Source organism: Hippoglossus hippoglossus, chromosome 5 (assembly GCF_009819705.1).
Source record: "Hippoglossus hippoglossus isolate fHipHip1 chromosome 5, fHipHip1.pri, whole genome shotgun sequence".
Taxonomy (NCBI): domain Eukaryota; kingdom Metazoa; phylum Chordata; class Actinopteri; order Pleuronectiformes; family Pleuronectidae; genus Hippoglossus; species Hippoglossus hippoglossus.
The window spans coordinates 21,062,370-21,079,655 of record NC_047155.1 but is presented as its reverse complement, the minus strand read 5'-3'; the positions used below and the strand labels follow the sequence as shown (position 1 = coordinate 21,079,655).

General features: G+C 41.2%; 1 protein-coding gene across 2 annotated transcripts; it reads right to left on the bottom strand.

Moving 5' to 3' along the window:
• Positions 1–239: 239 nt before the first annotated feature.
• LOC117762231 (interferon-induced GTP-binding protein Mx-like) lies at positions 240–7,867 on the bottom strand. 2 transcript variants are annotated; one of them, XR_004613973.1, is made up of 13 exons: positions 7,545–7,867; positions 4,203–4,340; positions 3,911–4,065; positions 2,710–2,848; positions 2,425–2,623; positions 2,248–2,326; positions 2,030–2,152; positions 1,777–1,918; positions 1,540–1,698; positions 1,370–1,446; positions 1,048–1,284; positions 607–919; positions 240–557 (listed from the first exon to the last, which is right to left on the bottom strand). XR_004613973.1 is itself a non-coding variant. In XM_034586757.1 (12 exons), the coding sequence occupies exons 1-12, from the start codon at positions 7,729–7,731 to the stop codon at positions 695–697; spliced, it is 1,860 nt and encodes a 619-aa protein (XP_034442648.1). In that variant the 5' UTR covers positions 7,732–7,867; the 3' UTR covers positions 240–694. The 2 variants fall into 2 exon arrangements, 1 of the variants encoding a protein (XP_034442648.1); XM_034586757.1 differs by having other exon boundaries at positions 240–919.
• Between the last annotated feature and the right edge of the window lie 9,419 nt (positions 7,868–17,286).

Genomic DNA, 17,286 nt, shown 5'->3' with positions numbered 1-17,286 from the left:
TTAAGTTAAAACAGACAGATTTCTACTGTGACATAAAACAAATCAGTTAAGCATGAATTGATCAGAGTTTTCTTTAAAGCAGCTCTAAGTAGCATTTTGATGCTAGTAACAATGTATTAAAAGACTGGAATGTGTCGCTCGTAGTGATAAACAGAGTTATCACTTGCATCCGCACCTCTCCTCAGGTTTGGGTAATTTAGTAATAAGTCATAGCTAAAGAGACCGATGTTTCTCTCAGAAAAAAATGAATACTGAACTTACATTGAAAACTGAAACATAAGTCTGAAAAAAGATAATATTTCTACTTTTGGATGTAAAAATAAGCTGTATACACAATAACAAAATAATCTTTTTTGACAATACATAACTACCAATATTTATTTCAAGACAACAGATTGTCTGAGTACTATTACCTGTAAAAGCAAGTTGTGAAATCCTTTCTTTAAACAAATATGAATGTGTTGCTTTTGGATATGTTTCAAGAATTTAAGTAAATTAAGCAACATTCAAATCCTGTTTAATATATGAAAGGCATCTTTTTCAGTGAATTTCATGACCTTTCCTTGAGTAACAATATAGTGCACATTATAGGACATTAAACCCAACCTGTCCCTTCTACACTTCTTCGAAGACTAATTTGCTGTATTTCTCAAATGACTGTTGCAAAGTAGAGTAATGCAGGAATTAACCTCCATTAAAATTTCACCAGGTACGCTCGGGCCTTCATGAGGCGTTTGTGGCGACTCTGCAAAGCAGCTCTCTTGGAACCAATGTCCCGGTCCTCCTTCAGCAAGAACTCGAAATTCTCCTTATCCTGAATCATCTGCAGCATCTCCCTCTGCAGCTGGACGGCAGACTGCTGCAACATCTGGTAGCGGATAACCAGCGGTATCTGGTCAGCGAGACGCTGACTGGCAATCTGAAATATAATAGACATATATGAGAAAAGTTCGACAGACAAAAACAGTTGCTGGGAAAAAACAGACCTCTATCTAAACCTGACTCATCGTATTTGTTCATGAACATTAACCCTCAATGAAAACTTACTCTGTAATATGATCTAAGGTGTAAGATCAACTCCTGAAGTGTTGCATGATTATCCATGTAGCACTTAGTACTCTTTTTCATACGTTTTTCTTCCTCCTCGCTCTCCTCTTTCCTCTCACTCAAACTGTTGCTGTAGGTTCTGTCCTGGGAGTAAACCATCGTCTCCATCTTGAACTGGGTTCTCAGCATGGACTCTGCAATGGGTTCTTTTTCTTGCTTTATGGTTTCAATCTTTGCCTGGAAAATTAGATTTTGACATGCAACATGTTACTGACAATGAAGATCAAATTATAAGAATGTCAATATCAAACTTATAGAAGACCTTGGCTGTTTTTATGAGGTTCGGAAATCCAGTGAAGCTACTGCTGGCCAGCTGCAAGAACACCCTCCTAACAGCATCTGGAGGAAATGGAAATGCAGCAGCCTGATTTCCACTGAGGCAAACAGAATGCAGAAAAACACAATGCATTTGTCTTATATTCAATCATTTACCTCCAATATCCTTGAGTTTCTTGACAGCTGGTTCTTCCAGCTGTTTCATCTGCTCACTGACCATGACCTCAAACGTCTTGTAGTTGATGAAGCCCGGTAGTTCTCTTCCACGGTACCTCTCTTCATAGTCCTCCACCTTTTTCTCGATCTTAATGTTAACTATGACACATTAACAGATATTTATTTCTGAATCCTGCTGATGGACAGCTATACACCAAACAGAAATAAAACACTCACAGTTGTGTCCCGTTTTGTCCAGGCAATTGCTCCACTTCCTAAACTCTCTTCTGAGCATAGAAAAGACATTGAGATGGTCTCCACATCTGAGTTCCTCTCCTGCAGCCAGACTGATGGCATCCTGAGTGAACGCTGTTACTTTCTAGACTCCACGTGTGACAGCAGAAACAGCTGTTAACAAGTTGTGCAGAAATAGTGGCTGTGAGTATATGTGTTGCCTGGTAAATATTACGGAGCATGAGGAAGCTCTCACATCAATCAGGAATGCGAGTCTCTCAGCTGGGTCAGATGGGGGTCCACTGCCATATCTATCCATCTCTGCCTGTGTTTGTGCCAGTTTCTCCTCGACCTGTTCTTCCAGTCGAGGGAGAGATTTCTGAAAATAACACAGCAGGGGTCAAATGATTGTTACCAAATTTGACAAATCATAATTTATACTATAATTGTAACAAAACAATAATACAAATTCACCTCAATGTGATGCACCAGCTCAATTGTGAGTTTCTCAGCCAGTTTAGGAACTGTGGCAAGGCCTTCATTGTACAGGGTGCTACAGCAGAAATTAACAGCGACTGAGTACATAGTACAGAACCTGTCAACACTTTACCATATACATATTTTGTAGCATTACCCCAAAAACGAACTTACTAGAAATGTGCATGTTCTGTAAAGAAGGTTTTCTCTCTTTCTAATGCTTCAGTCAGAGACACTTTCTCTGTGATCTCCTGCTGACCCCTGCACCTGACGATCATGTAGCCCTTCGTCAGGGGGATGACCTCATTATGAACAATGTCAATCACAGACTCCTCTGCTCCTTTGTCAACCTGATCAGGCTTGGTCAAAATACCTGAAAGAGACAGAGTGAAATAACCGAGAGCTGAGTAACTTCCCCTAGAGCTGGACCAACGTTTTGTAAAACTCCAATGTATTTACCCAAAGTTCTCTCTCCATTGGGATCCACCTCCTGTGCCATCTTCAAGGCCTCTGTGGTTGCAATGTCCACGATACATGGGACAACCACCAGGCTGATGGTTTCTTGTCTTGTGATGAACGTGCGGATCAGGTTCTTTATCTGAAAGTATTGATTCATGTTGTTTTTCAACGAACAACGTTGTTGTGCTTGAGAATGTTTTTATCACATAATGAATGAATATTACAGAACTACATCCACACTACCATGTTTTAGTTTGAAAACCAATCAACTCTGCTAGGAACAAGCCTGGCGTCCACACAGTTATCGGAGTAACTTCAGCTCCACATACATTTACGAAGTTTACAAAGTCTGTTGTTTTTACCCAGATTGAGTTTAAATATGTGTCCGGCCGTGTGTGAGAGCGAGGAAGAGAGAGAGGGGGGTTATTAATTTAACTCATTTATAAAATATCGATCATTATGTGATGATCAGTGTTGATATTGTGGCGACAAACAAATTAACTTTGAAACTGTAGCAAGTCAGAGACATCAGCTGAGAGCGAGAGAGAGAGAGAGAGAGAGAGAGAGAGAGAGAGAGAGAGAGAGACACACATACTTTTCCCTCAGGTTCTGGTATCATAAATAAGCTTCGCAATTCTTTTATATAATCAACCGCTCATAGCAATGAATCTGACCCGGGTCAAATGCGATTACTAGAAGTTTCCACATTAGAATTTAGTCGGAGGAGGCGGAGCGAGGCAAATCTCTGAATTCTCTCTATTCTCTTCTTGAGACAATGATTCACTGACGGAAAAACCCATCAATGATCTGAATGTCTTTAATTTATCATCTAGGGCCGCAAGGCTCCATCTGATTGGCCAAATATATTGACATGCAGAGCGTGAATGCATGGCGCATGAAACATCATTTATTGCAGTTTTGCCATCTTTTGCGATACGTCTATTGCGCACGTTAATATTGCAATGACAATAGATTTTCGATATATTGTGCAGCCCTAGTACAGAGATCGTTTTAGTTTCAAAATACCATTTACGTAGAATGGATGTAGCCTTAAAGTCTATGAGAAGTAATTTCTGAGATGTAGTATCGGGCCAAAGGTTTTAGCCTGGTTCAGCTGGATAATTCAGAGACAACACTCAGGACTCAACAAGAGTTTGTCCCTGTGAGACGTGTTGACAGAGTTTTTGTGGACCCAGAATACCTGGTGTTCAATGTTCTCTGGTTGTCCCAATACAGCCACCCTGGTGATTCCAGGCAGGTCAATGAGCGTCAGGTCTGGAACATCAGGAGAGGCGATCTCCAGGCTGATCAGGTCATCACTGATCCCCACACCGGCCCCAGCCATTTTATCCTGAGCTGGAGAGAAGGGATGTGATATATGACAATAACCGAAGGGCTGGACAAGCCGATGAAAGATGAGACCTTAGAAAATGCAATAGCTCCTTCAATTCTTTGCTGTTATTAGTAACATAAAAAAATGTGGTGTACTGTACCTTCTCGAATCATTTTCTCCACATCTGCAGGGTCAGGTATCTCTTCCTCGTAGTCCCTGTAGCTTATCTTTCCGTACCAATCGTCTCCTGATCTCTTTCTCTTCATCTTCAGTTCAAGAGGACATCTTGTCACTATGCCTGAGTTATTAATGAGTGAATAACGAGAGAGGGGTAATGGATAAATTGGGCTTGGTGAAAGTAGGATGCCATCTCAGATGACATAGACACAAATTACTTTTCATTTAGCACGATAATCTGGTCAAAATTTAAATTACCATAGTAAATATAATAAAATAAAAGTTTCCCTTAAAGGGATAGTTCACCAGAAAATGAGCCCTGACATTCAAATTCGACTCGAAACAGAGGCACCATGTTTTTAGCCTCTGATATCCTCCCGCTAGTTACTGCTGCAGTAACTGCAGCTCACTCTCGGGAACTGCAGAAGTGGTCCCCCTTTACTTCAATTGTATTGGATTTGGCTGCAACGCTGTTTACCCCTGAAACTCTTTAAGTATTTTGTGGACACTTCACCCACCTCTCCATTGGCATATTGGTGAGTGGATAATGCAATATCATTGACCTGCAGAACCAGAGAGCCCCTGCCCAGCCCTCGTTCTTGATGTACGCATGCACAAACATGTAAATGGTCGTACGACACCTAATGAATATAGTATAGTAAAAATAAATATAGTGTAGTTAAACAAAGAACAGAATATTCTATATTATTATTTATAGTTTAGGAGTAAGGCTCATGTTTTGGGAACAGATTAAAATTGCTAGACTGTAATCTGTACTGGCTTTGTTAAACAGTGCCTTAATGTGTGTGGGTAACTCCTTATGGTTTATCTGAAATCTCCGTACAGTACAACCTCTTTTTAATGAGATCAATATCTGGATGTTTGGTTACACTTAAAAGAATATGAGTTGTATGTGACCCCTGATGAGGCAGAGCAACTCTTCAGTGACGGTCCAGGCATCCACAAAAGACACTAACAGTAAGACAACAACACTAAGACACTCCAGGGCCACTTTAAGTGCAATCTGTAATAATCCATAGAGTAAAAAGTATCTATTTTAAATTATCTTAGTTATGCAGGTGCTTTCTACAGTGTTTACAGACATTTATAAAGAATATGTATTTAGGAAAGTGTATTTATGACCTCAACTTGACCTCCATTGTTATCGTTAACTGCTCTTTCTTAATCACATCCCATTACAAACTGACAAAACAGTTCCAATCTCTTGGGCTGTCTGAACTTTTGCACAGTGCTCTCTCTTTTCACTCGAAAATTGTGCAAAAAACAATCGACTAATCTTGCTTCAAATGTTGAAAAGCATTTTCAATTATATGCCTTTTGGAGATCAGTTCATATCCTACTCACTTTACTATTCACAGTAACACAAATTTTGTTAATACTGTTAGTCTTTTCCTCAACGTAGGGGTTAAGGTTGATATTAGTGATGTGTTCTTCCGTGTCGAGGCTTCGAAGCGTGTGTCGAGTAATCCAGGAAGATTTTTGTGAAGCGCGTATCGAGGCTTGTGTTGATGACGTATGTGAGGATGTTCAAAGCCCCCCCTCACATTTTGTGGACTTGGGACTTTATTGTGCGTTTGTTTGCAAAAAAAGGAAACCGCCTGAAACCCAGCACTGTGGATTTATTTTTATTTTTCAATAAAAATAAATAAAATGTTGTCCCTAGTTCACGTGTTACATGTTGTCCCTAGTAACATAAGCACAGTCACAAACCAAGTAACACAAGCACATTCACATCACAACCCTTTGCCCAATTTGTTTCCACTTTCCCTTTCGACCCCGCTATTTTATCATAAAGACAGACACCATATTAATACGTTCATAATTGATGTATTGGCGTCACAAACATCATTCATTCATTTATTCAATTCAAAGCTTCACACACCAAAGCCATGGTGTCATTATAATCACTCTGCCTGTTTTACATTTATTGTCCACTTGATGGCACAGTAGAGCAAATGAAGCACCATGAAGCTTCGGCCCATGAGTGAACCAATTGGATGGAAAGCTTCAATGCTGCATGAAGCTTCATGTCGCCATCACTAGTTGATATTGTGTGTATTATCCTATTCCTTGTTTTTATTTATATTTTTTCCAAAGTGACAATGAACACTTTGCGGACAGGGTGGAAAAACGATTATAACAAGAAGGGTCCCAGTAGAGGTACTGCACCTAAAGTAAAGATTCTTTTGTATTACTTGATTTATATATTATGAATTTATCAAAAATACAATTAAAAAAACTTATTTAACTTAATGTATTTAATCATCTTCTCATCTTCCAAATACAAACAAATCTGACAACAAACAAAGTATGAACTGCAAGGCATTATTCCGGATGAAAAATAGCCCAGTCTGAACTGCTAATCAGCCTTTTACAGTCCCATATCTCTCCAAAATAAAATCTACATTAACCTGTCCAACAAAATGAATGAAAACCAAAGTTAAATTCAAGTACCTTTGATCTTAAAGTAGCCTAGTAGTTGTATCAATGTCTGTATGAAGTCAAAAACTGACTGTAATAAATAAAGAAAGTACAACTCAATAGTATTTCAACAATGTACAGTATATTATTAATTTTCACACCGAACTGGAGGGTACTCTAATAATAATATAATAATAAAATAAAAGTTATTTTCTCGTTTCAAGTAAAATAACGCAAAATAAAATAAAGTGCTTAATTTTTGAAAAAAATAAATAAAAAGATGAAGTTTGACACTACCCATTTCTTCTTAATATATAACTATATTACACATATAAACAAACTCAACAAACATTAACAACCAAACAGCTTTAACTGTTCTCTTTGTTACCACTTTCTCTTGTTCAGTGAAGTAAATTCTAACGCAAGTCGACGTATTTACGTAATCCAGCACCTCGATTATGTCGACGCCTCGAGGCTTATATGTCTAGGTGTACAATTGTACAGGTACAATAATAACGTGCCCTTTCATGTAATATTGGTTTATGTCCATTCTAAATCCACCAATAAACATGCATAGCCATAAACAACCATTGAATTAAAAAAAAACGAACATTTCCTTATCTACACTCAAACCAATAAACTACATTAAACTGAATTAATACAAGCTTATGAAGTTTATTTGTCCTGAAACGCCCTGCCACTTAGAGAAGGAAACTGAACATCCAACAACTCTGCAGGTCCACGTTTCTCAGATAATGAGTGAATTTAAATGTTTAAGTGAAGTGTGCAGAGTGTGCAGAGTTAAGTTATCCCTTCAAACAAATGCATTATTTTGTGACACATGAGCGAACAATTGTGTAGTTTTCCAGGGAATATACGGCACCTTTTCCTCTTGGCAGGGACACCCCTGACAGCGCCTCCAGCACTGAGCTCTTCCCCGAGCTTTGGTCTCCTATGACGGCGATGGCCGGCAGCGCCAGGTCCTTCTCTACACCCAGAGAGCGGAGCGAGTCGATGAGGTCGATGCAGGGACGCACCTTCTCCTCATACTGTTCGTTCAGACTGTTCATGGTCGGGACTCCTGGTCTGCGGTGGAGACAGAACTAAAGAAGGAATCAGAGACAGCAGCTGGTCGTGCGATGCTGAGAAAGAGAGATGGTGTGGTGCTTCCGTCACATACAGTCTTTCATATATTGGCAGTGAGGCGGAATCAAAATTAGGTTTCGTTTCCTTAACTTTCATAAACCAGCAGCCGATGCAGGATGTTCGTTCACATAGATGGAAATGACCACTCATGATATATTTACTCTGCGTAAATCTGGTCTGTTTAATATGGAAGCCCGGGGCGCAGCAGAGCAGGGAAGCCGCTCATTAAAGGTCCGGTCGTCCTGTATGTGTCGGAGTCTGTTTCCTCCTCACTTCCCCTCTGACCTGCGCTCACTTTACACTTTAACAACAAACACCAGCACTGATCACAAGTGACTAGGACACGTACAGGACTGACGTTTACTTTGCATTCCCCTGCTTCACACAACACGAGACGTAACGTGACGCGCACAGTCAGGACATCAGGGTTAAAGTGACGGAACGATATGGAGTCATGATCCGTCATCATCGATTAATAACTAAACACATGTGATTATCAGTTTGTGTGAAGCGGGACAGAGACGAACACACACACAAAAACACACAGAAAAGCACAGTCCCGCAGACAGACCCTGGCATTCACCAACGTCAGGAAGAGTGTTATCTTTTGTTAGGATAGGCTTTGAACTTTTGACATAGGATTATTCAGAAAGTACACATTTTGAGTACGTCATAGTATTTGTGGCAGTAGTCTAACTCGTAGTCCAACAATATCAGTTTCATGAAGAACTTATGGTAAAAAAGCTTTTTATCCTTCATCAAATGTAGCAGAAGAAGTTCATTCTTGTTTTGTGGAGGGAACTTTGACACAGGATTCGTCAAAAACTACACAGTGTCAGTACTTCGAGGAAAAAAACAGCTCCTCGAAACCTCAGAACCGCTTCACAACGATTACCGTAAATGTAAATTTAATTGCGCACGAGAGGCGGCTGCTTGACCGCAGTCTCTCAACCATGGCTTCCCTGCTCTGCTGCGGTCAGAGTAGCAGTAAGGATCTCATAATAATGAGAAACTAAGTCATAATAATGAGATACTAAGTCATAATAATGAGAAACTAAGTCATAATAATGAGATACTAAGTCATAATAATGAGATACTAAGTCATAATAATGAGATACTAAGTCATAATTATGAGATACTAAGTCATAATAATGAGATACTAAGTCATAATAATGATAGTATCTCATAATTATGAGATAGATACAAAGTCATAATTGATCAAAGAATCACAGATGGATGGATTATGTAAATGGTAACTTTGTCAACTATATTTATGTTGCACATTTTAAGCAAAGTCAAAGTTTAGTCAGAATATTGTTTTTATCCTGTTGGACGTTTTTTCCTGTCAGCACATAATGACACCTTCCAAATTTGATCTGGTCAGGTTTGACTGTATATATTATCACCCAATTATGTTTAACATTTTAGTCAACGTCATTCAACTCATTACCACAAGGTTTACACTTGTGCACTACTTGTCTATTAGGAACAATATTTTGGATCATCAAAGGAACTAAACTGTTACTTTAAAGAATATGTCATAATGTTTATATTATATTACCGAGTCAAATTTGACAAGGAGAGAAAATGAAACCTTACTTAGTTCTCATTTCCCTGACTTTCATTTCTCTTCCTTTGTGTTGGAGCTACTTTCACTTTTCATGTGACAGATGCCCAAAGCTTGAGGCCAAGCCTGCATCATGCCCATCTGTACATGATATCATGTAAAATAACGACCAACTGTACTGTCATTGTTATTTTAAAGAAATTAACAAAAAATCCAGTTGGCAAACACAAAAATACTACCAGCAAGACAACATTAATAAAGCATTAACTAATGAATGTATTCATGCTGCAACCAGCATTATGAATGGCTCATGCACATGTAGGTGGATCCTACTGTAGTGGAAAATTCAACTGACCAGTGTCTAAGGTATTGGAAATCCCCCTGACCAGGTGTCTAACTGCTGTGATACTGTCTACCTGACAGGATGGAACCCTTACTTGGTGGTGTCTCACTGCTATGACCTTGATCAACAGGGTGCATGCCCTTATTTGGTGATGTTTTTCTTCCAACTGCTACAGCGGACGGACAGACACAGATGATCTCATGTCTTTCATGTCTTTTTTCATATTATGTTTTATGAAACGCCTCTTTGTATAAGTTCTGGCTTTTGTGAACTTGCGGCCAGTTCCATTTTGAGCACCCGTGCTTGTTGTGTAACCTCTGCAGAGCTTACTATTATAAAGACTCAAAGGCAACTCCAGTCTGAGAATTTCATTATTTCAAATCTCAAGATGAATTTCCATCACAAACTTGGCGTCACGAACAGGATCCCTTGAAAGATCGTCTTGACCCGAGAAGTCTTCGGTGGCTGATCACCCAGGAGAGAAAATCTTCTGCCTCTACCTCCAACAGTTAAGAGAAGAGAGGGCCGAAATAACTTGGGTTCCGGACCTTCTTCACAGGGATCCAAAGACCTCTCTTTGGTCATCTTATATCTGGTGAGATGTTGAAATTCTGATTTTCATGACTGTTTAGATGATTTCTCAAATACAAAATCAAACATAAGAAATAATACATTTAAAGGGTTTTATTTGGAACGGGTGTATTAGTCATTCTCTCTGGATTATTGTGGATTAATGATGTTAATCTGACTCGTCCTTGTGGCAATCATCCTTGTTGATGGCATTTTTCCTGTTTTGCCGGAGAAAGAAACAAGGATTCGTGAAGGCATTTTTCCTGTTTTGCCAGAGAAAGAAACAAGGATTCGTGAAGGCATTTTTCCTGTTTTGCCAGAGAAAGAAACAAGGATTCGTGGAGACGTCCACGTCTTAAATTGAGTGTTCAAGGGAAATTGTGGATGAGTACGATTTCATACACTTAATTGATAAGGATGTAGAAATTGTGGATGAGTACGATTTCATACAGAAAGTCCAAATGGTGGGCTTTATGGTTGCAAGAGTGAGGACGGGAAAGTGTGACATTTTTCTTCCAATATGGTCCAGAGACTTTGCTTTTCCTCATAACAGGTCATTTATTGTCGAAAAAAATAAAACTTTTAAGAGAGAAACAAGAAAAAATAAAAAAATAAATAAAAAAATAAAAAAATAAAAAAATAAAAAAATAAAAAAATAAATCAAGGTCGCAATGTGGAAAGACACATTGCGATAATAAGAAGATAATAAGAAAGTGTCTTGAAATGTGGGAAAAAGAGGCAGAGTGTAGGGACAGAAAACAAACATTTAAACAGATGGCTAAGGTTGATAAGAAGGAAACTGAGAAAGTTGAAAAGAAATCATATAGATCTCTGTATTCTCCATTACAGGGTGTGGCAGTCCTCCCCTCAACGCCTGCCTTCCTCCTCACCTACGACAAAACCCTCCTCCATGATGATGTGCAGAGACCAGACTCCACCAATCAACGATCAGGCCCATCTCAGACTCCACCCACCACTCTCCCAGTCTATGGAGACGGGGCAGCGGAAGGACTGAATGATGACGCCACCTCTTCCTCATCTTTAGGCCCCACTGACTTTGCAAAGATATGTCCGCACTGTGGGGGAGACCTCCGTCTGACTTCACCAGACTGGGATGATGCGGTTAATGCAGCATACGTCAACGCTCTCAACACACTCCTCAACGCCCTGAGGACCGCCTTCCCCAATAAAATTGACATGTCCAAAATAACGGGGTGCAAACAACAACCAGGCGAAACCGTAGGAGATTTCCTCACACGTCTGACCGTCCTGTTTAATCAACACAGAGGCATCCCCATACCTGACACCCTTGGCAACGAGCCAGGGGCTTATGAAACACATCTGAAACAGGCCTTCTTGAATGGTCTGCTCCCCCCACTACGGGCAGACGTAGGCCACACCTGCATCGGGCTTGAGGATGCTCGCTTGACAGAGGTCAGACGTCATGCTGAAAATGCTGAACGTCAACACAAAGAAACCAAAGACAAAGTCAGCAGAAAAAGGATCAACAACTCCAGAAAGCACAGCTAACCATGATGCAGGCTGTGTCTGCCCTGTCAAGGCCACACAGACAAGATAACACTGATAGCAGAGCCAACTTCACTGAACCAGGAAGAGAGGGGCGCGGTCGCGGACGTGGCCGTGGGAGAGGTTTCTCTCGACGACCCCCACTTGCCAGAGATGAGTGTTTAATCTGCAGACAAAAAGGACACTGGGCAAAGAACTGCCCCCAACGGCGAGAGGACGGGGAGACAAGAACTTTCACTGCCGACTGAACTACAGAAAGTGAGGAGAGGCAGACGGGGGGGAGACGACCAATACACCCGCCGAGGATCAGAGAAAGGGAAGTGAAACACAGATACATACATGCCAAAGCAATGAAGAAATCGCTTGCAATTCTAACCGCACATACACACAAAAGCTCCAGCAATGAAGAAATCGCTTGCTAAACTAACCGCACACACACACACACCAGAGCAAACACAACTTTGTGGTTCTTATGTTAAGTACAATAGTGATGCTTTTAAGAAAATGCCTCAACTCGAACTGTGTGTTACCGGTCACAAACTTAATTTCATGGTCGACTCTGGTGCAGGTTATTCTGTGGTTAGGATGTCAGATTTGCCCACATCTCCTGAGATGAGTGGTCGCTTTATATTCTCTCAAGGTGCCAGCGGTGCCAAGGTAAAAGAAAATTTCACAAAACCTCTAAAATGCGCCGCTCAGTTTGACAAACATCCCATAAGGTTTGAACATGATTTTCTGTTGTCTCCCTGTTGCCCAATTAATCTATTAGAAAGAGATTTGATGATTGTGTTAGGCTTCAATTTAGTATCCTCCCCTGATGGAGTGACGGTTACGCACAATTCTTCTTCACAATGTCACAGACCACACATGAGCAGCTGTTTGTATATCAGTGGCAACTTCCTAAAAATGCCTCCACTGATCTTCTCTCCACGTCACACTCTCTCGTCACCCCTTTTTTCTGATTTTATGCACACTGATTCACTGCATTGCACTTCACATGTGACAGACACAGCAGATCACGTTTATGAATCTCTGTTTTTGCCTTTTCCTGATGATTCTCTGAAAAGTGTCCAATATTTTTTGGTCTGGTTCCAGAAGTGCAGCTTCCGTCTCACTCACTGACCATCAGATGGCACTGTTTCGCGTCTCGAATTCCAGCCCTCACATCTCGCTCTCCAAGTCCCATGATGACCAGTGGCAAGACTTAGGCCCATTTGTCAGATCATGCCAGGCTGCCGTTGATTGGCAACCCACAACCACGCCTGACGTAATGTATTCACCCAGTCTGAGTGCATTTGATCTAAAAATGTCTCCAACCTTCTGTTCTCCAGCCACACGCTCATTTGTTGTGACTGAAAATCACCTTCATTCTTATGCAATGTTGTCCAGCCCCTCTGATGTTTCTCCTTTACTTTCAGATCTGCCTTAAACACTGTGGGCAAAGGACAAATAGGATGTGGGCCTCATCAGAAACTGTGATCCAGTCAAAATCACTCCAAAATCTGATTATAGGCCATGTAAACAACAATATCCACTCAGACAGAATGCAGTGGAGGGGATACGTCCTGTTTTTGAATCCTTTTTGCAGGCTGGTGTAATTGTCCCCTGCCCTGATTCAGCGGTCCGCACTCCACTGTTCCCAGTTAAGAAGATCAGAGACAAAGGTCAACCTACTGAGTGGCGGTTTGTGCAGGATCTGAAGGCTGTGAATGATGCTGTAATTGCTTGATCGCATATTGTTCCCGACCCATACACGCTGCTTTCCCAAATTCCGTCTAATGCAGTGTGGTTTTCGGTTGTAGACTTATCCAATGCTTTTTTTTTTTTTGTGTTCCTGTCCACAGGGACAGCCAGTACTGGTTAGCTTTTCATTTTGAAAACAAGGCCTACATGTTCACACGCCTATGTCAAGGCTACTGTGAATCTCCATCATTATACAATCAGGCTCTCAGGAACAGTCTTGAATCCCTCATCCTCATTCTGGGTTCAGTTCTCTTGCAGTATGTTGATGATCTACTAGTTGCCAGTCCCACACAGGAGCAATGTGAAACAGATACGATCGCTTTGCTGAGACATCTGGCTCGTGAGGGCCATAATGTCAGCCTCAGCAAACTAGTTTGTTCAACAAACTGTCACATTTCTGGGTCATGTCGTCACCAAAGATGGCAAATCCCTGTCTGATAAGAGAGTAGAAGCTATTGTTAACATGCCTAAACCCTTGACGAAGAAACAACTCATGTCATTCATCGTCACATGCTCTTTCTGTAGAACGTTCATTCCTGACTTTGCTCTTCTTGAAGCCCCTTTAGGTGCTCTGTACCATGGCAAATCACTCACTCCTCACGAACGTGTCGTTTGGACTCACGAGGCAGACGAGGCATTTGTCACACTGAAGAAGACGCTGCAGCAAACTCCCACTCTTGCTCTCCCTAACCCTGACAAACCTTTTGTTCAGGCTGTGGATGAGAGAGACCGCTGCATGACTTCCGTCTTCCTTCAGTCTCATGGTGACAAATATCGCCCTGTCGCCTACTTCTCCGCCGAACTTGATCCGGTGGCAGCTGGCCTTCCACGTTGTTTGCGTGCAGTGGCCGCCTGTGAAAAAAAGCCGTCCTTGCCTCACGAGACATAGTAGGTTACTCTGACTTGACACTCCTTGTTCCTCATGCTGTGTCTCTCATTCTTACAGAACAGAAGACCTCACATCTTTCTGCTGCTCGCTGGTTGCGGTATCACACTGTTCTTCTTGACATGCCCAACATCACAGTGAAACGCTGTTCAACTTTGAACCCAGCCACGCTTCTTCCGCTTCCGGATGACGGGGAAGAACACAACTGTGTGGCTGAACTTCAAGTCCAGTGTTCCCCACGACCTGACCTCTCTGACAAACCTCTTTCTAACTCTGACTTGATTCTGTATGTCGATGGGTCCGCCTCACGTGACCCTGTCTCTGGTACTAACTGTGTTGGTTTTTCTGTTTGTTCAGATAACGAAGTGCTCCTCTCGAGTTCTCTTCCTCATCACCTCTCAGCACAGGCAGCAGAGCTCATCGCACTCACGGAAGCATGCAAATTGGCTACTGGTAAAACACTCACAGTCTACACTGACTCCAGATATGCGTTCGGTGTAACTCATGATTTTGGCGCCCTTTGGCAACACAGAAACTTCCTCACATCGTCTGGTAAAAAGATAGCACACCACGGTCTCATCACAGATCTTCTGTCTGCCATTTTGCATTGTTAAGAGACATTATTCCACAATGGGGAATTCCTAGCAGAATTTCCAGTGACAATGGCAGACACTTCGTAAACGAAGCTGTCAAACAACTCGGTTCTCATCTAACTATGGATGTGCGAACACACTATGCATATCATCCAGCCAGTGGTGGAGCTGTGGAACGAGAGAACGGCACACTCAAAACTAAACTTGCAAAATGCTGTGAAGACACAGGTCTCGCATGGACAACAGTCCTGCCTCTGGTGCTGATGTACATGAGGATGAGAAAACGAACCAGATCTAATCTTTCACTTTATGAGATTCTTTTTGCAACTCCTCCCCACATTGGTGTGGATCCTCCGTCTTCTCCGCTTCCATCCACAGACTTGTGTGATCATGATATGGTGTCCTATTGCTCTGACTTCTTCTCTTTCAGACATCAGGAAACAGGTGGCAAGGGCCCTACCAGGTACTGCTCACAACCCACACAGCAGTGAAAGTTGCTGAAAGAGCCACCTGGATCCACGCCAGCCACTGCAAATGAGTACCAGCTCCATCTGACCAGCTGACGCCTTCAACTCAAAGCACACACACTGATACTTCCACAGGTTGAGAAGCACCAAGAGTGTTGTATGATTAACCACACGAGCGTTCTGCCACAACACAGAAGAAATCTGCCTGACAACTGAGACCATGGACAGGCCATGGCATCCATTTCGACATCCAGGGTTGTGTGGCCTGAGAGGCTCGCTATACGTGTTACTCATGATCTCCTCTATTATTGTTTTGCACATTATTCTGTCTAGATGCACTCCTGTGAAAGTCTCTGATGATCTAACGAACTGTCTTTTCCTACGGTGTCCTCTCAGAACCATCCAGCACATGCAAATTTGACTAGACACAAGAGAAGTGATTCAGGTCCCCTTGATCTGTAACTTATTCCCCATCCCTCCCTACCTGGACACTGACAGCACAGATGGTTCTGATGACGATACTCAATTTTAGGTTTTTTTATGTTATTTTCTCCCCCCAGCTTGCTTATGTGTTTCTTAATGATTTCACAAGACAAAAACAGCTACTGTAATTATCCTTTCAACTTCATATTTTATGATGCTTTAATTTGAAGCTCTGTGAATTTTTAAGGTTGATGTGAGTTACTTTATGAAGTTTGTACATCCTTAATACATTTTTACTTCCTAGCAAGAATTTAAAAAGTTTTTACTGCATATTTTCAACCTTAAATATACTGTATGTTGACATTTAACGTTTTATTACATTTTAATATGAGTTACTTTTGCCAATCTATACAGTATATTAACTTTTGATAATGGTTAATGAGATGATGATGTTGTTTGACCTGATTTCCTTCCATTTTTCATTTCAAATGCTTGCTCAATCACAGGAAAAGAACTTTTTTTTCTTTCCACAAAAACAGCAGCGGCTACCTATTGCACCTCCCCACCATGCATCGTATGTTCTAGAACCTCTCCATGGTCGATGTGACCCTGTCTGTGCGCAAAGTGCCAGGGTTGAAGACTCGTCGATATTCTTCTATGATTATGATGTTGATTATGATGTTTCTTGATTATTTTTCGTTAGTGATCATATTTTTATTGATGATCAAAGGGGGAAGTGTAGTGGAAAATTCAACTGACCAGTGTCTAAGGTATTGGAAATCCCCCTGACCAGGTGTCTAACTGCTGTGATACTGTCTACCTGACAGGATGGAACCCTTACTTGGTGGTGTCTCACTGCTATGACCTTGATCAACAGGATGCATGCCCTTATTTGGTGATGTTTTTCTTCCAACTGCTACAGCGGACGGACTGACACAGATGATCTCATGTCTTTCATGTCTTTTTTCATATTATGTTTTATGAAACGCCTCTTTGTATAAGTTCTGGCTTTTGTGAACTTGCGGCCAGTTCCATTTTGAGCACCCGTGCTTGTTGTGTAACCTCTGCAGAGCTTACTATTATAAAGACTCAAAGGCAACTCCAGTCTGAGAATTTCATTATTTCAAATCTCAAGATGAATTTCCATCACACTACTTTTTAAAATTGTAATGTTTTGTAAGTGGAGAACAAGATCCTCTGTAAACATTCAACTAGAGTGATTAGTGAAAGGGCAGGAAGAGACAAAGACACATGTCATATAACAATGTCAGAAATAGAATGTAGTGCTCACTGACTGAAATTATTGTCAAGTCAAGTCAACTTTTTGTCATTCATCCACATACACAATATATGGCTGAAC

Excerpts from the sequence above, each read along its gene's own strand:
- LOC117762231 (XM_034586757.1), bottom strand. The coding sequence starts at position 7,731 with ATGAACAGTCTGAACGAACAGTATGAGGAGAAGGTGCGTCCCTGCATC. Across the intron at positions 4,341-7,544 it reads GTCCCTGCCAAGAGGAAAAG|GCATAGTGACAAGATGTCCT; the intron begins GTGCCGTATATT and ends TTAATAACTCAG. Across the intron at positions 2,624-2,709 it reads CAATGGAGAGAGAACTTTGG|GTATTTTGACCAAGCCTGAT; the intron begins GTAAATACATTG and ends TGTCTCTTTCAG.